Raw genomic sequence first — 21,268 nt, 5'->3', positions numbered from 1 at the left:
GATACAAAACAATTGCTCCAACATGTCATGCATAATTGTGAAGTGAATTTCTGAATTGCTTGACTGTGTTTGACCCTTTGATATTCCCTGTCTGTTTCATTTCTTTGTTTTTCAGTTTATTGACTGTGTTAATATAATAGGACGTGATTTGGCCAGGGTGTTGCAGAATGTGGCCAGAATTCCTGAATTTGAAAAGTTGTGGCGTGATATAATGTACAACCCAACTTCATTAAATCCCAATTTTACAGGTAAAAAAAAAATCTTTTTCTCCCATCCATTCTGACTTCTCTCTACCTGCTGCTGTATTGTAACTAATAAAAGTTGTTGAACCAAGGATTGGTTAGGGTGGGAGTGAGGTGGAGAGGAAACAATGTAGTGAGTGGACAGAAAAGAAAGGGTGGAAGTTGTTAGGGGGATATGTCGTGGGGAAAGAGATTCAAGAGGGACACATTGTGTGCAAGCAGGTTTGTGAGGGTGCAAAGGGAAGTAGGGGGAAAGGAAATGCAGTGAGTGATGAACTTAGGTAGTGGGGACAAGCAACTAGGCTCTATCTGGGGACAAGCGACTAGACTCTGTCTGGGGATGAGCGACTAGGCTCTGTCTGGGGACGAGCGACTAGGCTCTGTCTGGGGACGAGTGACTAGGCTCTATCTGGGGACGAGTGACTAGGCTTTATCTAGGGACGAGCAACTAGGCTCTATCTGGGGACTAGCGACTAGGCTCTATCTGGGGACGAGCGACTAGGCTCTATCTGGGGACGAGCGACTAGGCTCTGTCTGGGGACGAGTGACTAGGCTCTGTCTGGGGATGAGCGACTAGGCTCTGTCTGGGGATGAGCGACTAGGCTCTGTCTGGGGACGAGCGACTAGGCTCTGTCTGGGGACGAGCGACTAGGCTCTGTCTGGGGACGAGTGACTAGGCTTTATCTAGGACGAGCAACTAGGCTCTATCTGGGGACGAGCGACTAGGCTCTATCTGGGGACGAGCGACTAGGCTCTATCTGGGGACGAGCGACTAGGCTCTGTCTGGGGACGAGTGACTAGGCTCTGTCTGGGGATGAGCGACTAGGCTCTGTCTGGGGATGAGCGACTAGGCTCTGTCTGGGGACGAGCGACTAGGCTCTGTCTGGGGACGAGCGACTAGGCTCTGTCTGGGGACGAGTGACTAGGCTTTATCTAGGGACGAGCGACTAGGCTCTATCCCACTCCGCCAGATATTTTAAGCATCTTCACTTTTATTCTTGATGGGCTTTCTTAGTTTTTATGTCCTTAATTGTTTTATCTTTCATGATGCTGTCAACTTGGCTAGCTGGTCCCTTTGTGGGGTCCACATTAGGAAGACTCTCCTTTTCCCTTGCCTTCTTTGTATTTTGCTGTTCTTCATGGTGATACTTCCAAGCCTGTTTCTCTTTTCTTTTTTTCTTCCTAAACTAATTACAGTTAGAAAACATTCCCCGTTTTATATAAGGTCTTATTTCTTGTTTGAGGCATAAATTTATAGAACTTTATAAAATTGCTTTATTATGCTAAAAATTTTGATTGTCTAAGATTTAGTTCCATAGTTAAGTGTAATGCTTGAACAGATGTAGCAGACATAATAAAACTGTAGAAAATAATTCTGCTGCTGAAATAATATGTTTATGCAGTAGCAGCATGATAAAGTGACACAGGAAATGTGTCAAGTCCAACAGGAAACGGTGTTTCCTAGGGCTAAATAACAGTAGCATTCTTCCCTTTCATGGGACTGTCACATTAAGTTGACAGCATACTATCACTTTAATTCTGCCATTGTTACACACATCTTCTTTGGTGGTTGAGTTTATTTTAAGTTTTATTTACCTCTCTCACTTTGGCAGACTGTATTTGCAACAAAAAACAAAACAGACAACTTATTTTACTTTAGATCTCTGTATGCCATTAATGTTTTTCTCTCTCCATGTTATGCCATTAATGTTTTTCTCTCTCCATGTTATGCCATTAATGTTTTCTCTCTCTCCATGTTATGCCATTAATGTTTTCTCTCTCCATGTTATAGGTATTGTACAGTTGTTGCAAGCTCGATCCTCCAGACGTTTGTTAATGAGTCGTCTCACTCCTGACATGGAAAACAAATTGATGTTTTTAACAACCAAGGTGATGTCTAGTTTTTCACATGTCTTAAATTCTTTGTCTTCTAACAAACTATAGTTAATCACAAAACCTTTATAAATTAAAGACCAAATTGTTCCCTGAATGAATTCCCGTTGTCCACAAACAATAGGATTGGATCTTCCAAGTCTTTGAGGTCCCCAGGTGTAAATAAACTCTTACAAGTGCAAGCATGGCTGAGTGAGGTGACCAAAGTTCTGTCGACCACTAATGGGTTTGATTCTGACACATGGCATCTTGGCTGTGTCTTTTACCTTTGTTTCAGGTTGAGCTCTCCTGCCTACCCTTGTGAGTGAAATTGGGGTAGATGGGAACAGGAAGCCTGTTGAATAGACTTTGTAATTCAAAGAGTCAGCTTTGTGATGCCCAGTGCCATGCTGTTTCTGCTCGAGAATTGCATTAAGGAAGCACATCTCTGAAGAATTCATCTACTTACGCCGCAATACGATAAGTAAGTAGTTGGATTGATGGAATAACTGGGGTGCTCAGTGTTGAGACTAATAGAAGTTCCGTTACTATAAACTCTGTACAAGTCTGGTGACTGTGCAGACTGGATTGGTGAGGATAATTAAGTGACAAAGCTTAGTTTAGTTCAACAGACAAGAAGTATAGTCACATACGACGGTTGTTTATTACTTATTTTCATAATGCACAACACCACCATTGATAACATTCTTAAGAGTTAAAGCCCTCATATGAGAACCAGAGCACGATATTTAACTCCCCTCGATCCCATTCTGTCCTGTTCTTATCCTACTGCTAGCTCTTTGGAAAGACTGGTTTCTTAAAAACTTACCAGTGCAGCTCTTCCTGCAATAGACTGGTCAGTGTTGACCTTTGACCTTTTAGTACCTTGAAAACTAGATGATGCTTTAGTATATTGCAACACTTAACAGTGAGGCAGCAGATGAAAAAAAAAAGTTTCTTAATATTAACAAAGCTACTAATACTTGAGGAAAGGGGCAGTTGGTTGTCTTCTCTCTCTCTCTCTCTTTGCTGGGTTGGTGCTGATGTTACCAACTCCAAGAGGAGTGAAAAGCAAAGTAGACTTTGAATTCAGTTGAACACCAGAACACGGAGGGACAGAACTAATGAATGGTTAGAAAATTACTATTTTTATATCTCACGAGAGATATTCAGTACTTTGGAGTAATGCTTGTTTGCCAACATAACATGGCAGTCCTAGTTTAGGACACAGATCGTGTCCTAAGCCAGGACTGCCATGTTATGTTGGCAAACAATCTTTACTATAATGAATGGTTTCTCTTTTAATGCAAAGCATTTTGTCCATCACATGTAATGGATGGGAAACAAAAGCATGCAATAAACCATTATCAACCAGATCTAAAAGGCTTGCCATATTTTATCATCATCATCATCATCATCACTGTCAGGATAGTAGATTGGTAGAATTAATAGAGCATTGGACAAAATACCTTGTGGTGTTTAGCTGCAACCCTTTATGTTCTGATTTCTAAATTCTACCCAGGTCAACTGTGACTTTCCTCCTTCTGGGACCAATGAAATAAAAGTACAACTGAAGTACTGGGGTTGATATTATCAACTGTTTCCTGTCACCCAAAATTCTGTGTTAAAAGTCGTAAGCACTGTTAAGACATAAAACGAAAAAAGTTGATTGTGCATTCAGTTGTGTTTCCACTTTCTGGCAATGATATTCTATTGCAAGTGGTGAGACAGGAGGTTCAGTTGTTGGGCCTCACAGGGAAGAGAGGACGAAGGACTGAGACTTGTGTTGGTTTACTGTGCTTGAGAAGACATATCTGAAGCTAAGCACAATGATGGTGGCCCATACATAGAGGCAGGTCCTTTTACGTCCCTCAGCCGAGAGATCCTGGGTTTGCAGGCTCATGAGTGCTGATGTCACATTAGAGCACCTGCACTGGTGCCACATGGAATCACCCTTCCAGTGTCACATTAAAAGCACCCAGTACACTCTGTGGAGTGGTTGGTGTTAGGAAGGGCCTCCAGCCATAGAGACCATTCCAAAGCTGACAATATGGAGCTTGGGCAGCTGGCCGGCTCCTGTCAAACTGTCCAACCCATGCCAGCATGGAGAATGGATGTTAAATGATGATGTTGGTGATGATGATAGGTTTTCATAACATAAAACCAGAGCTGGTTTTTTGTTAATGACAAAATATGAAGACGACAATGCAGATAAAAGGTTTTGGCTGGCTTAACCTACTGAATGAATCATCATCATCATCATCATCATTTAACGTCTGTTTTCCATGCTGGCATGGGTTTGACTGAAGACTGGCAAGCCAGGAGGCTGCACCAGGCTCCAAAATGTTCTGGCAAGGTTTCTACAGTTGGATGCCCTTCCTAATGCCTGCCACTCCAAGAGTGTAGTGGGTGCTTTTTATGTGCCACTGGCACGGGAGCCAGTCACATGGCACGGACATTGACCATGCTTGAATGGTGCTTTTTATATACCACTGGCCATACTTAAATACTGCTTTTAACATGTCACTTGCATGGGAGCCATTTGACTCAACAGGTCTTCTCAAGCACAGCATATTACCCAACGATTGAAGGGTACTTTTAAACAGACTGGTTATGTGACTCTAGCATCGACCATGGCTACGGAAAATATTTTTTTCAACTTTTCCTCTCTGTTTTGGGAATTTTTTACATTTAGCATTTATTTCTTGTTCTAGTCAAAAACCAGAACGGTTTTAGTATTTTGAGATATTGTTAATTTTATAAACATGTTTGAAGCATTTGGCTAACTTTATGAATATATTTCCAGTCATTTCTTTATTTAATTATCAAATCTAAACATTGGTTCTTTTTTGTCTTTAATTTCAGGTGAAATTTGGGCAACATAAACGTTATCAAGATTGGTTCCAAAGACAGGTACTTTTAAATGGAATCTGTGCATGTTTATATGTATGTATGTGTGTGTGTGTGTGTGTGGCTGCCTGCCTAGCTAGTAGGGTGGTAGCATTTGAAAGCTGCAACAATGCAAGGAAATGCCTTGTGAGCAGCAGTATATAACATCTGGTTGATAGAGTGATATATTTTATGTAAGTTCTTAGGATTGTCAGAAAATCTGTCAAGTGTTGATGACACAAAAATACTCCTTTTGTTGTTGTCGTTGACCAAAATGGAAGACGTAAATTTATCAAAATGTTTTGTGAAATTCCGCTTGAGACAGTGTCAATGGAATTATCACAAGACATGTGAGTGTTGTTGTGTGTCTTGGGTAGAGATGTGTCAAAGACTGTTACACTGCAAAACTCTTACATTCCATGTCACTACAAAGAAAACCTGCTGCGGAATTATTGGTGAATATAAATGATCTTTACATAAATCACAAGCATCCATTATTCCATTCTGTCCACAATTTAGTTTTGGACGAGTTAGATATGTGCTGCAGTTGAAATACGAAGAGTTTCATCTTTATGAGTGGTAGGCTTGGACTATCACCCAGTTTTATCTGGATCTGGTAGTGACTTTAGCAGGTTTCACTTTGTTGCAAACATTTCCACCCTGCCCCCTCCCCACCTGTTTTTTTTCATGCAGTTATTTAAGCTGGGCATCAGTCGGCCACATCGACATCAATCTGACCAGTTTGGTTTCCTTCAAAGACAAAACCTACTCTTGTTTGTACCCCAATCGTAAAATAATAAAAGAATGCATTGTTTTGGTTAGAACCTGATATTCATTATAAGGTTCCGTTATTGAGTTTTCGTTCTTACATGTAATACTTATTGTGAAGGAATCATGGCCTAGTCGTTAGGGGTGTTGCTCTCACAGTCATGAGAATGTGGGTTCAATTCCCAGACTGACTGCACATTGGGTTCTTCAGTAAAACATTTCATTTCATATTGCAATGGATTAGACTTTGGACCTGGGGCAATATTCACTTGCACACCTGATCAAATGCTAAAGCGATGCAAAGTGCATTGTGACCAGTGATGTATAACAACATCCAGTAGTCTGGTCAGCCACATGATATAATATGTATTGAAGTTGAAATATAAAAAGAAATTATTCTGTTTTTCTTTATTTTCTATTGTAATGGCTTTACTGTCTTCTCTTCGTATAATGCTTTTGTGATAAAGTATTGACTATGTTCTAAATGAAGATACTGCTATAAGGAATTACCAGAGAATTATCAGTTCAACCACAAACGAGGCTTTTAGCGGTCTTGTGTTTTGGATTGAGTTATAGCAATTGATGGATGAATATTTCTTATTCTCCAAACAGACAATTTAAAAATGATAGCATGGCATAAAATATGTCTATTATACAATCTATTAAAATACGAATTCATATTATTAACAAGACAGTGATGTTAAGTTTCCTTGTTTTACACAACTTTTGATTTTATTTCTGTTTCTTTACAGTATCTTTCCACACCTGAAAGCCAGTCTCTACGCTGTGATTTGATACGATATATTTGTGCTGTGTTTCATCCGACTAATGAGCTCCTTTGTTCAGAGATTATACCTCGCTGGGCTGTGATTGGTTGGCTACTCACGACATGCACAGTAAGCTGCACTTATTATTATCAGTTGCTTTGTGTACTTTGAAATAGAAAACGTTCTCCTGTTAATTGATATATAACTCTTAATGTTAGAAATCACTATAAAAATGCGGCCTTTTGCTAAGATTAAAGTGATGTGTGTATGTGGATATCTCTCTCTATATAAACGGCAGTTTGTCTGTGCGTGTTTCTGTGTGTCTGTTTGCTTGTACCCTCACCCTGACCACGGCTTTCAACCGATTCTGATGAAACTTGACACACACATAGCCCAATGTCATAATTCAAAACTAACGCAGCGAAAATTTTGAAAAGTTCCCCCAGTTCTGAAAAAAATCGATAAATTCGACATGGGGTCGAGAATCAGAAACACAAACTGCAAACTGTCTAGGGGACGCAACTCCACCTTTTTTAACTAAAAAAAAATTTACCATCATTTTTTTCCATTTTTTTGCTATTTTTTGGCTATAACTCTCTAAATATGCTTTATAGTTATTTCCCTTACAAACCTGAGCAACGCCGGGCGATACTGCTAGTATATATATAAATGAACGCATGTGTCTGTGATATATCTAATGTGCATGTGTATTTTTTTATGAATCTTGGACAATAACCTCAACTCAAGATTGAAGTCAACACAAACCATGGGAGGGAAATTGAGTTGATGAAAATTGCATGGAAACTCATCACATTGTCTCTGAAGACACCAGCTCAAGCTGCTGCACAAGGGATGGAATTGAACCCTGAAATATGTGGTTGCAAAGTGAACCCTTTAACCACACCACCATACATATATAGATCTCATCATCATCATCATCATTTTAACAGCCACTTTTCCATACTTGCATGGGTCCAGTGTGGCCTTGCAGGTTACCAGTTTGTGTTGTCCAACCCATGCTAGCATGGAAATCAGACATTAAATGATGATGATGATGTTTTCAATGACCAGATGCCCTTCCTGTCACCAACCCTTAGCTATTTCCAAACAAGGGAATATCCCCCCACCGGCCCAGACAAGGTTTTCCTTAGAAAATGCGAAATAAACAACACCACTTGTGTGATGGTGATGCTCATTTACATCTGTCACCTGATGTCTTAAAAAAATTGAGGTAATTCTTATAGAAGAAGGGTGTTCCATAACTCTTCTTGCTGTTAACTTTTCTTGGTGAATGTGTTGAAGAAGTTTATCCAAGAAATCTAAAGGTCACCATGTACAAATCTTTCCTTTTGTGTTATATATATATATACACACACACACAAGCACACATTATTTACATTATTTACATTTGACGAATATTTGTCCTCATTTTGTTTGTTGTTAACACAACGTTTCGGCTGATATACCTCCAGCCTTCATCAGGTGTCTTGGGGAAATTTCGAACCTGGGTTCTCATTCCTAAGGTATTTTTCAATGTTGTTGTTGCTATTATTATTATTATTATTATGCCCCCGAGCATATGGCGTAGTTGTTAAGAGCGCGGGCTACTAACCCCAAGATTCCGAGTTCGATTCCAGGCAGTGACCTGAATAATAATAATAATAATAATAATAATAATAATAATAATAATAATCATAATAATAACATTGAAAAATACCTTAGGAATGAGAACCCAGATTCGAAATTTCCCCAAGATACCTGATGAAGGCTGGAAGGTATATCAGCCGAAACGTGTTAACAACAAACAAGATGAGGACAAATATCTGTCAAATGTAATAATGTACATAATTCCTCATATCTTAAATATAGAACTGTATATATATATATATATATATATTATATATATATATATTTATTTATTTATGTGTTCTAGTTTTATTTTAAAAGATTTTTACTAACGAGTTGCTCTCCAAATCAGACACAGCAGTATCCTTGGCATTTAGACAACATCAGTTAGGTTGTCATGTATGTATCGTGTGTGTGTATGTATGCATCTAAATGTATGTATGTGTACATACTAGAGGGTGAACTTCTGGAAAGTGGTTTCATGTCTAAATGCATGTGTATATATATATGTATGTGTGTGTGTGTGTGTGTGTGTGTGTGTGTGTCCTTGTGTTGACATTGTACACTGATTGTAAACAGTTTTAGCTTTTGCACACACCATGTCATGGCTGATCTGCCTAGGGACTATGTTAAGAGTATAACTGTGTGTGGAGTACTCAGCCACTTGCACAATAATTGAACAGATGAGAAGTTCAGTTGATTTAATAACTGGAATATCCACCATTAAAAGTGCTATTTACTATTTTGAACACACACACACAAATATGTTTGTGTGTGTGTGTGTGTGTGTGTGTGTGCATTCCATTGCAAAGCCCAGTGCTTCCTGGTTGTGAGATGTGGGCCTTGAATGCAGAGAATTTCCAAAGTTTAGGTAAAAATGAAGTGATCATGCTCTGCTGGATCTATCATGTTAACGTGCTTGAATGATGGTGAAGAAATAAACCAAGAGAAAAGCTGTTTAGCAAGGAATGTCAGCATTGAAGAGTTCCAAGTTTAAAACACATTCAGATGAATGTCAGGTGGCATGATTTGTTTTCCACATGTAATATTTATTTTACCAGTAGTGGCTGTGTGTAGCTTGCTTAACAACCACATGGTCCTGGGTTCAGTCCCACTGCGTGGCATCTTGGGGCAGTGTCTTCCACTATAGCCTTGGGCTAACCAATGCCTTGTGAGTGGATTTGGTAGATGGAAACTGAAAGAAGCCCGTCGTATATATATGTGTGTGTGTGTGTGTGTGTGTGTTTGTGTCTGTGTTTGTCCCCCCATCATCACTTGACAACCGATGCTGGTGTGTTTATGTCCCCGTAATCTAACGGTTCAGCAAAAGAGACCAATAGAATAAGTACTAGGCTTACAAAGAATAAGTCCTGGGATCAGTTTGTTCAACTAAAGGCAGTGCTCCAGCATGGCTGCAGTCAAATGACTGAAACAAGTAAAAGAATAAAAGAATCACTAAACCAAGTGTGCATAAAGATCAATGTCCTGTTGAGGGAATGGTTAATAAACATGAAACACCTGTTGAGGGATTAGTGTGTGGCGAGACGGGATTGGATTTTGTATTATAACTTATACTAGCAGCATAGCCCGGCATTGCCTGGGTATGTAAGAGCCCCTGGAGCAGACATGATGCTCGCTGTGAATTTAAAAAGAATTCCTGCCAATTTGAGAAAGATATTGTCGAAAATATGTCATCTTGAATTTGAATGCGATTTCCCAAAATGGCCTGATTTTATCGATTTTTTTCTGATGGTAAGGTATTGCATGGAAAACTAACGCCAGAATTAAGTTCCTTAGGGTAACATTAAGCTTCACCATGAGTTTGGTGAAAATCGATTGCAAGTTGCGAAAACTACAACAGAAAATGTGTTGCAAATAAACTTACATTCTCGACCCCATGTCGAATTTATCAATTTTTTTTCAGAACTGGGGGAACTTTTCAAACTTTTCGCTGCGTTAGTTTTGAATTATGACATTGGGCTATGTGTGTGTCAAGTTTCATCAGAATCGGTTGAAAGCCGTGGTCAGGGTGAGGGTACAACCTGACTGACACACAAACAGACAAACTGCCGTTTATATAGAGAGAGATTTTAACTCTGGTGGTTTACATGCTGTAGAACGAATACAAATGCCAGAAAGGTTGCTCAGTGTTGAATAAGAACACTGTTAAAGGAGCATAGCAAAATTATGATAAGGGTGCTAGGACTGTCAGATACGACAAAATCTCCAAATCGGTTATAAAAACTGGAATAACATTTTAGCAGATATGTAGTGAAAGCTTTTAAGGCTGTCTGATCTGCCTCTCTGCGTGTTGGAGAGGAATATAAAAGCAGTGGTACTTCAAAAGTAGACACTGTTGTTTACTCAACGTCTGGGCTCTAACTGAATTAGCTTCTTGGTAAAAGGTGCGTTTTACTGCTGGGTGGAAGTTGTTACTTGTATTTGTACATGGCCAATCCTACCCGGTTGGCGCCGGCCAAAGCACAACTAAATTAAGCCACAGTGACAAAATAGTTCTGTCATGTCTCACTACAGCCATGTAGAAGAGGAGTTTATGCAGTTTGGGGGCAGAGAGAAGGGGTTTGTGCTTGTATAGGAAGGGTAAAGAGGATGGAATGACAAAGTGTTGTGCACTCAGAAGTGGTTGGAATGTGTGGAAGAGAGAAAGACATGGGACAAAATGGTGAAGACTCCCTTGAAGATGTTGATCCCGAGGAAGGAGATATGAAGGGATTGTGATGATTAGCAAGATGCAAAGTTGGAGAAGACAAAGAGAATGGAGTGGGGGTGGGGGATGACATTGTCACTGCATTCGTTCTCTAATATATTCCACCCCCACCCACTCTCCTACCCATCTTTCACTAACCCTCTGCCCCTCCCCCTCCAGTACTGCTTCCTTAACCATTTTCCCTCTCTCTCTCCCTCTCTTTATGTTACACCCCTTTCTCCACTCACTCCCATCTATTCATATTTACTCTGTTATCTCTGACAGGGGATACCAACTCTGACAGGGGATCCTCCTTACATACCCTACCATCCTTATCACTCTTTCTCTCTTCCTCCCAATCACTAGTGTTTCACTTCCACTATTCCCCCACTGTTTTTTCCTCCTCTCTCTCCCTCCCTCTGCTATCATCCCCCACCCCCCGCAACAGTCTTTCCCTTCTTCCTCTCACACTTTCACTTTTGCCCTTTCTTTGCTTCTCCCTCTCAAAGTAGTTTCGTTCCTTACAACTGCTAGTTACAAGGTGGCTTGATCAGTGATAACTAGCAACCAGTCTACTCAGTCAAGGGGGTCAGTCAGCTGAGCAGGAGGAATGCAGGACCCAGCCTGTGATGAGTTCCTCTAACCGGTATAGGAGGTCATAACACTGAGTAACAACTGAATCAGACCATAATGACCTACTAACTCGTACCAGCATAGAAAAAACAGATGTAAAATGATGATGATGATCATCATCCTCATCATTTAACATCCGCTTTCCATGCTAGCATGGGTTGGACAGTTCTACTGGGTCTGGGAAGCTAGGAGGCTGCACTAGGCTCCAGTCTGATCTGGCGGAGTTTCTATAGCTGGATGCCCTTCCTAATGCCAACCACTCCATGAGAGTAGTGGGTTCTTTTACGTGCCACCAGCATGAGGGCCAGTCTGGCGGTACTGGCAACGTCCATGCTTGAAATGGTGTTTTTTATGTGCCACCTGCACAGGAGTCAGTCCAGTGGCACTGGCAATGACCTCGCTCGAATGTTTTGTTCACATGCCACTGGCACAAGTGCCAGTAAGGCGACACTGGTTAAAATATACTTGAGAGTCAGTGGTGAGAATTGGGCTATGTGAATCGGTGTTTCCTTTGAAGGGAAGCTAAAGTAACAAAATAGTTTAATTTGCTACAAGAAATACAAAACTTTGGTCCATTTGGCTGAGAATGATGCAGTGAGGCTGTAACATTTTCCATGCTGGCATGGGTTGGATGGTTTGATAGTAGCTGGCCAGGTTGGAGGGCTGCACTGGGCTACAGTCATCTGCTTTGGCATTGTTTCTGTGGATAGACACTCTTTGGAAATGCCAACCATCTTACAGAGTGTACTGGGTGCTTTTTATGTGGCACCAACACAGGATATACACATACACGCGCATTATCATCATCACTTATTCACTTTACTATGCTTGCATGGGTCAGACAGACAGTTTGTGTGTGTGTGTGTGTGTGTGTGCTTTGAATGAATAATGACTTGATAGTGAACACTGAATGTGAAGCTGCTTAGGTTTGGCTGCAGTGGTTATTTTTTCCTGATGTTTTTAAAATACATTTTTGTTTTATATATTTGTTTTTAGGATTATACCATGTACTGTTGCCTTGAATATTTTTTTTTCTTATATATTGTCATGCTGCATCCCTAAATCAGACATTTGAAACCCTAAATTATGTTTCAAGAAGCTTTAACTTCTCAAAAATATATACCCTCTGCTTTATGCATTGAGTACTCCTTTCACCCCATTTGTAAGCAAAAGCAGTAATCTATATTTTTTACCTTTTTGAATATGTATATATCATGTGTGTATGTATGTGTATAAATATTTACTCCTCATCCTTAATGTTTCTGTTTCTGTGCTTGAGACTTTTGTTGAGGCAGAAAATGTCTACAGCCTGATGCCCTTTCTATCAGCAGCATTTGTTTCCAAGGCAAGGTTATCATCCTCCCCTGGCTATCAAGCAATAAACAGTCTGGATAGGCTTTTGTGGAGGACTGAAAGCAAACGACACAGTTTATATGAATGGTGATGCATTGTTTACAATCAGCACAGGCCAAGATAAAGAAAATGTGCTCTCAGTCATACACACCTGCACAGTTACACATACATAGATACACACAAACACATCCACATCTGTCTGTGTGTGTGTGTGGTGTGTGTGTGTGTGTTGTGTGTGTGTGTGTGTGCGCGTGCTTATAAAGGCAGCCTTTGACTTCTTCCATCCAAGGAGTTTTTTATCCCAGTATTTACACCATTTTATAGCTTAATCTATTTTGCGTTCCACTGCTAAAAGCGATTTATACATGTGTGTGTGTGTGTGTGTGTGTGGTGTGTATACACACACACTCACACACAACACACACATATGCATTATCATCATCACATACATACGCACGCGCACACAGAGTTTATTTGTGGGTTAACAAGGCTGCTATTGGTTTTATGCTGGGAGAAATCTCTCAACAACCATCAAGCCTGCTCCATCGAATGTTGTTACTTGTCTCCAAGAATACTCTTGTTAATCCACAAGTAAAGAATATTTATCCACCATATATATATATTATATATATATATATTATATATATATATATATATATATATATACACACACACATACATACACACACATACATACACAGACCTACATACATATTTTATGATGTTAGTGTTGTTGAAAATGGAAGATATTCTTGAGGCACAACAGTTCATAAAAAGAAACTGTTCCCTAACTTTAGATTCTGAAGCTTTACATGGTTGTGAGATATGATGGCTAGTTTCTTGCATATTGAGGAAGAGAAAGGAAGAAGCAGGGATGTCAGATCTCAAAAGTACTTCACACTGATTGGCAATGAATACCAGTGGCAATAAGTTGTATGTAAACCTGCTCAACTCACGAGAATATGTGATGACATTTGAAAATGAAAATTCCTGAAGGATCTCAGATTTGTTCCCCATAATTAAATGAAACACTTCTATAAATACAGTCAATGTCCATTGCTTTAATATCCTCAACTAATATGGAATCATTTTATTCCTAGTTTAAGGAATCAATATGAATTAAAGAATGTAGTGTGATTTTTGAGTCTACAGAAAAATTCAGTTTGTATTTGGAATCTCCTTGGGTTCCACTCCACCCGCATCACTGCTGCTAAGAAAGACGTTAACATTGCAATTTTCATCCATTTATAAAAACGATGAAGTTTCACTATTATGTTTGAAATGAGTGTATTTTAAGACTTGGCAAGCATTAGGATCTCTTGGTGGACTTAGACCTTGGATTGGAGTTGTTTCCAAATAAAGAAACTGATTTCTTTCGCTTACGATGCCATTGATGTCATTGAGAAATGCTTGTATCGGGTAACACTTCTGTGCATCTTTTCCTCTCCATGCCTCCATAATTCTATAATTTGTGATTGGGGTGCCTCTGTTGATGGGGGAGGCTTGGTTCATCATGGGTTTGCGTGAAGCATGACCACACAACTGGACCAAATGATGAATTGGATGCAAATGCCCTTAGAATATCTGTACATCTCAAGAAATATTTGGCTGCTGTCGTCAGTGATGTGCATAAATGGACATCCAATATAAGATTTTGAATCTTTATTGCCTGGCAAATACAAACCTCATTAAATATAGCAGGAAACACTCTTTTGGAACTTATTAAAGCAAATCCCCCCCCCACTTATTGTTGAAGATGAAATTGGATTTCAAACTCCTAAAATGAGATTAGACTGGTTTAATGATTAAAGAATCGTAATTAATGTATATAATAAGAGTAGATGTCCCAGGAAGAATTCTTCTATGTAACAGGAAATTCTTACAAAAATACAAACCCTATTAACTATAGTGATTGATCTGGTTTACCCACCAATTGAAATCAAATGTATAATCTTCATTCAAAAGATTCACTGATTTTCCATTTTAATCTTACATAGATAATCCAACAGAGCTGAACGCTGTCAAGATTAGTAAATCTCTGATGACAGTCAAAAGGCTGCCTGTATGCAACAGGGTCACAAACCAGGCAGAATATGTTCCTTAAAATAAAGCAGGGCTAGAAGTGGCTTTGTTTTTGCAGTTGGTTAAAGAAAGAAGCTCTTCTATCTATGAGCTATAGTTACTTCCCAGACGTTATTTTGCAAGTCATTGCTGTAATTTAATTTCTTTTCGTTTTTTTTAATATCCCCAATGGCTGGAATGAGGAAGAGGTAGAGGACATTGAGTGACTGAGTTTCTGTTTCCATATTTATGCCGTAACAACATTGCATTTTTCTCTCTTCATATTTTCAGAGCTCTGTTGGGATTGACCTAAATACAAAGCTGAATATATTCTTATCTAATTACCACAGGATTATCTCATTTCCTTCCATTATATATTTGCGTAAAAGTGTTGAATCTGAGATGACTTATGCTGTTCAGCATTGCCAAATGGTAATAGGAAGTCGAAAGAGTGGAATAAATGTTCTGCTTTAAGAAAGAAGAGAAAGGCAAATGCTCCAAGTTGAATACTTTGTGGGAGAGAGAGAGAGAGAGAGAGAGGAAATGGTGAAAGGGTATTTTTTTCAATGGGAATTATTGAGGAGGAGGAGAAAGAAGCATGAGTGCCATAATTACTTTTATTGAATATATTTCTCAGATTTTTATCTGTAATTAAGAATTCACTATATTTTAGAATCTTGTATTTGTTTTAATTCAATCCAGCCTACATCAATTTGTGTGTTTGTGGGTTGGTTATATCATCATCGTTATTATTTTTATATCTGTTTTCCATTCTGGTATGTGTTGAATGTATCAACGGCATCCAGTGAGAGTCAGAGGACTACATCCTGCTCCAGTGTCTCAGTTTTAGCATGCTTTCTATGGCCAGATGCCCTTCATAACACCAACCACTTCACAGAGTGTACGAGGTGCCATTTTTGTGGCACTAGTCCCAGTGAGGTCACCTTGTAGTTTGTCGGAGTCAAGTGACAAGGTGACTCTTGCAAGAGGGAAGAAGAGCCCCTCACCACTGAACTGAGCAGGAGAATAGGAGGGATGGCAGACGTCCATGCCTACTTCATGTTTTACTTGAGTGGATGGGCTAGGCTGGAGTGGGGCCGAGAAGTGAGGTAAATATAATGGTGACAGGGTGTTAGTACATGCTCTCATGGTGATGTACTGAATGAATGGAACATAGATACAGAAGAATCAGGAAAGTGTGTGGGGTGATGGTGGTGGTGGTGGTGATGAGGGATAGGGTAAAGTTGCAAAAGTGGGAGTAGAGTAAGAGATGGAGGTGGTGAGATGTGTTTAGGGGATGAAGTTAATGTAAGATGAACAGGAGTGGGGGAGGGGGAGGGGGAAACGATAATTAATATGAAAGATGGATGCTGATTGTTGAAAGTAACACAGAAGGGGAGAGGGAGTGGTGGCTGGCAGTTGTAGAGATGGCAAGATGGTGTGGTATGTAGTAACAGGTCCTGCTTTCATTACTTACAGTAACTATATATATATATATATATATATATAGATGAGAAGAAAAAGGAGGAAAAATAACAAACAGAAGTGTGTCTTTTGCGCTAGTAAGCCATTATTTAATTAGTAAATAAAGGTGAGAGAGTGAGAGTAAAGTTGTTTACAATCGTTTCTGTTTACCATGGTGAGGAGAATATATATTTATATTTTTACCTTGTTGCCAATGGTAGACATTGTCAGAACGAAGAAGTCAGAGGTAGAGAGAAGAAGAGTGAAAGATCAATAGTTACATTGGAAAAGAAAAGATCAAAGATTCGAGTGTCTTACACTATAGTTGGGTTCACAGTTCGTTAAGTCTGTTGTATATATATATTTGTTTGTGTTTGTGTGTATGTATTACCTAAAGTATCCTAAATTAACCTTTGCTCACACAGAGTGATGCATGTTAGTTCATGTTAGCAGGCACACACACACACACACACACACACACACACACACATACATTCTGTAAGGCATTGGTACACTCCTGGTAAACTAACTCTTTTGGAATTGGTCTGATTTACAAGTCAAGTCACTTCATTTCCGCTGCCAGTGTCATTGACGGGTGCATGAATATCACGACACCCATTCACTGCTACTTTTCCTCTTTTATGTATCTTAGGCTAAAGAGAAGATTTACAGACATATTCCACCCATTCTGTTGTTCAGTGCAGGGAAGGCTTTGCTGGTTACTGCTCTCTTGCCATATCAGATCTTATATTTTGATGACTTCCAAACCTTAATAAAGGATGAAGACTGCTCAACTGATGTTATTGGTAAAGATATGTAAGATGGAATTAAGGACTTACCAAAGCTAATGGGGACAGAGATTCATGGTGTGTTATTGTGAAGCGCATCTCAATTGTGGACACTTGGAGAAGGCTTACATTATCTGAAGCCAGTGCCGCCTGATTGGTCCTGTGCCGGTGGCACGTAAAAAGCACCATTCAAGCATGGTTGTTGCCAGTGCCACCTGACTGGCCCCCGTGTTAGTTGTTATATAGAAAGTACCCACTTACACTCTCAGAATGGTTGGCATTAGGAAGGGCATCCAGTTGTAGAAACCTTGCCAGATCAGATTGGAGCCTGGTGCAACCACCAAACTGTCCAACCCATGCCAGCATGGAAAGCAGATGTTAAACGATGATGATGATGATTGTTTCAGTATTTTTTTTAAATGGTTGAATGTGATTGAAAATACATTTGGCTACTATTTCTAGCAGTTTGAGTGATCATGTAGAAACTTTTGTTGGCTCTAGGTAGATATCATCAATGATATCATTACACCATTAAAAGCAATAACAGCCATCTTGGAGATTTTTATGAGGTTTTTATCGGCTTGATATCAGCATGTGAAAGAGACTAGCATCTTATCCCATTGGAATATTTCTCTCTCATCCACTTCACTGTAAGGCTCCCTGTCTAGCTCTCCTCAATACAATAAACTCCTATGAAGTCAATGAAGGATCTTGTACTATGGCTGCTCAGCCTGTCAGAAATCTCCTTTCAGTCACATCCAACTAATAATAGGAAGGATGAATTGGAAGCTGCATAAAAGTTGCGATTGTTTCGTTATAATTAGTAATCAAGAGAATGGATTCAAATCCCTTAACACCACAAGTCAAGCAGTTGAGTCTGTGTGATGCACAAATGCATGCGGAAAATAAACGATGCGTGGGTATCATCTGTTAGTCGAGGACTTTGCAAACTGCTCATTTTGGGTCTGGAGATTTTGGAAGAGTTGAAGTTAGCTTTCATTTAGTAGACTGACAGATTGACCGGATTCCTGTAGGCCAATGCGATTGGCCTATATCTCTTTGATTGTTTGGAGTGAGTAAATCTTGTATGTGGCTGTATACATGTGCGTGTGTATGGATGTAGGTGTGTGTATGTGTATGCACACGCACAAAAACAAACAACCGTTTATCTTAAAAGCTGGGCATGGTAAATGCAGTCTCAGCCGTGAACAGAATTTTAAAGTTGTGTGTATGTATGTATGTATGTGTGTATGTGTAAACATATACACACATATATATGCACTTATTATTCCAAAATATGTAGATACAAAGTGTGTGATTGGAAGCTTAATTTTTCATGTAAAATACCAAAGTGCTTAGTATGCACTGTTGGGGAGTCTTGTAAAGTGATGTATGTCTGTAAGTTTGCTACTAATTGTTACTCCAATGGCATGGTTTGGCACTTGTCCAAACATACGGACACAGACGTCTTCACTTGGCTTTTATATTAATTGAGAAAGTAAAAGATTCTTGTCATTTGCTTTCTCTACTCCAAAAGTTCATTGAAGATTCCTGTGTCCAACCAAATAACTGGACACCAGTGTGAAGCCATGATATGAAAATAATAACAGGTACTTAACGTAAGGTTTGGTGGCACAAACAAGAGAAACAGAACTTGGTATGCAAAGCATAAATATCTCTGTATTTTTGTGCTGTAAAGCTGCAGAAGTGACTCAAAAGCCTAGAGTTTTGTGCATGGCATGTAAGAGATTCTTACAAAAATATATCTCTGTGTACGAGAAGAAAATGCTAGTAAATCTGACTGATCAAGGTCTTTGAGTCATTGATGTCTCTTTACAGAATATAATAAAATGGTGTGCCTCTCTGGCATCGTTGGTAAGACTGGAAAAGAAAAATTCTGATAAAGGTTTGATTTCTAATTCTAGATAAATTGCTTCGTCGATGTTATTAATGCTGATAATTCATTATTGTATGTTTCTGATCGCAAAAGATCAATTGATCAATACACTTAATGTGTTACACCTGTGTGTAGCATTAAATGAATTTATATCTTTGCACGTATATATATTTTTTTATTTATTTTGCTTTAAAAAATAGAACAAAAAACATTTTAACCAAACAAAGAAGCCCCAATTAAATAATAGTGACTTTTTATTTATTATTTTTATTATTATTATTATTATTATTTTTTTTTTGCATTGTATGTTTCTTGGTTTAACATGTTGGCATTCTGTTCTGTATAGTCGAATGTAGCAGCTTCAAATGTGAAACTGAGTCTCTTTTATGACTGGCTGTTATTTGACCCTGACAAAGATAGCATTATGAATATTGGTAAGTTCTTTTAGATTATGTTCCTTAGATTTTTCTCCTATCTAGCAGACATCATGTCTCAATACTTTACAATATAGCAAATTCTTCTGACCCTCTTTCCCTCCCCTCCCATCTTTTTTTTCCTTAGTGTCATTTTCTCTTAGTCACTATATTCCATAGCATTAGAGCTATTTTGATGAGTGACTGGCAGAAATTTTACAAAGCGGGTATTTCTTTTCTTATAGAAAATTAATTGAATGAGTCCTCTCTGATATTTAGTAAAAGTAAAAAGAAAGAATCAGCTATTTATTGTTTAGCATCAAATCAGCCTTGATTGAGCTGAACTTATACAATTCATGGCATTTTGTGTCAGCCCTGATTAAGTGGTTTTATAGAATTAATGGTATTCTAGCTGTGACCACTCTCTCTTTTTGTATATCAGGGGTTATATTGTCCAATGTATCTTTTATCTAAAGCAGTAGGTGTGATTTGAAAGATTTAGCTGTTATTTTTAGCCATTTGAGTGACTGCATAAAGGTTTTTATGTTGGCTCATTGCATTTGATTGTGACCACTATTGACAGTAATTCTTTTCTCTCTCTTTTTTTTTTTTGAAACACTTCGGTCTCTTGTGATCTTCTTCTCTCATCTGGGGACATGAAAATATGAGGGCTCCGTTTTGTTTATGTTTTTCTGAATATGAGGAGGTGAGGCAGTGCCCGTAGCCTTTTGGGACCCTCCAATATTGGGAGATGAGGACAGTTGGGTGAGGTTTGTGCATTTGGTGTTTCATTTGAATTGTGGTAGATTTGTGGCTGCAGAGAAAAAGATGGGTTAAGAAGAAGTTGCAGGATTTGGGGAAATGTTTAGTTGTGGGTTTGGAAAGTGAGTTATAATGGGTAGGCTTGGGTGTGAGGTGGGGGTTATTGATTTGATTTTATATTGGATGAGGAAGTTAAAAAGACCAGTGCTTGCAGAGGCATTGTCTTGCTGGCCATGCATGGTCAGTACCCTTCCCAAGTGTCTTGGCACAATTCTACACTTCAATATGGTTGTGCTTAGTAAAGTGCTAATGTCCAGTCGTCTCGGTTCAGCTGTCTGTAAAGTGTTTATTGATAAAGTCAGAGTCTGGGCATTCCTATCAGTTTTCACCGAACCCATTTCTTTTTTGTTTTGTTTTCTTTTTTTTTTGATTATTATTTTTCTTATCCTTCTTTGTCAAGTGATTGACATATTTAGAGGTGAACATTGATTTGACAACTTGAAGGCATTTAAAAATGTTTTGGAAATGTTTGGAAACCACCATTTGCTGTGGCTCAAATCACAAAGTGTTGGTGGAGTGGACAGGGGTGGTGGGTGGGGTGGGGGTGGGGAGGGCAAGCGTCTTGATGTAAGGATATCCTCTGAGTGGAATACATTATAAGGGGGAAGAAAGAAGAAGAAACATTTGGTAGCATGAAGGGATGTGACTGAATAATGAAAATTACTGAATGTGGAGAGAATTTCTGAAGCAAATATTTTGTAACTGATAAAATGTGATTGAAGTAGTAAAACAAAAATCTATCTTTGAACCTGAAACTGATTGACTACAAGTGGATGGTGATTGGAAACTGTGTTACTGTAAGTGGTGGAGTAACCGATCAAACACTGCGAATGTGAAACAAAAAAGATGATGACTGCACAAGGAGTGTGATTGTATTGGCGGGTGCCATTGTTTATATTTTTGTTTTCTGTTGTGGGTCACAGAACAGATCTGACTTTGTATCATGTTGTCTTCCAATGTCAAACC

At 39.0% G+C, this 21,268-nt stretch overlaps 1 protein-coding gene across 5 annotated transcripts in view; it reads left to right on the top strand.

Annotated features, from left to right (window-relative positions):
* The window catches only part of LOC115220795 (integrator complex subunit 3), a 59,974-nt gene that overhangs the window by 14,163 nt on the left and 24,543 nt on the right, over positions 1–21,268 (top strand). For all 5 annotated transcript variants that reach the window (XR_005002655.1, XM_036510429.1, XM_029790938.2 and 2 more), the window contains exons 8-12: positions 116–248; positions 2,035–2,132; positions 4,980–5,027; positions 6,524–6,667; positions 19,414–19,501. Coding sequence is in view for 4 of the 5 variants with exons in the window: in XM_036510429.1 (XP_036366322.1) it covers positions 116–248; positions 2,035–2,132; positions 4,980–5,027; positions 6,524–6,667; positions 19,414–19,501 (511 nt within the window). In the remaining variant the exon portion in view is untranslated. The remainder of the gene's footprint in view (positions 1–115; positions 249–2,034; positions 2,133–4,979; positions 5,028–6,523; positions 6,668–19,413; positions 19,502–21,268) is intronic.

This window comes from Octopus sinensis, linkage group LG17, assembly GCF_006345805.1.
Source record: "Octopus sinensis linkage group LG17, ASM634580v1, whole genome shotgun sequence".
In the NCBI taxonomy this organism is placed as follows: domain Eukaryota; kingdom Metazoa; phylum Mollusca; class Cephalopoda; order Octopoda; family Octopodidae; genus Octopus; species Octopus sinensis.
Note: the sequence above shows the minus strand (reverse complement) of the source record. Positions and strands in the feature narration are given on the sequence as shown.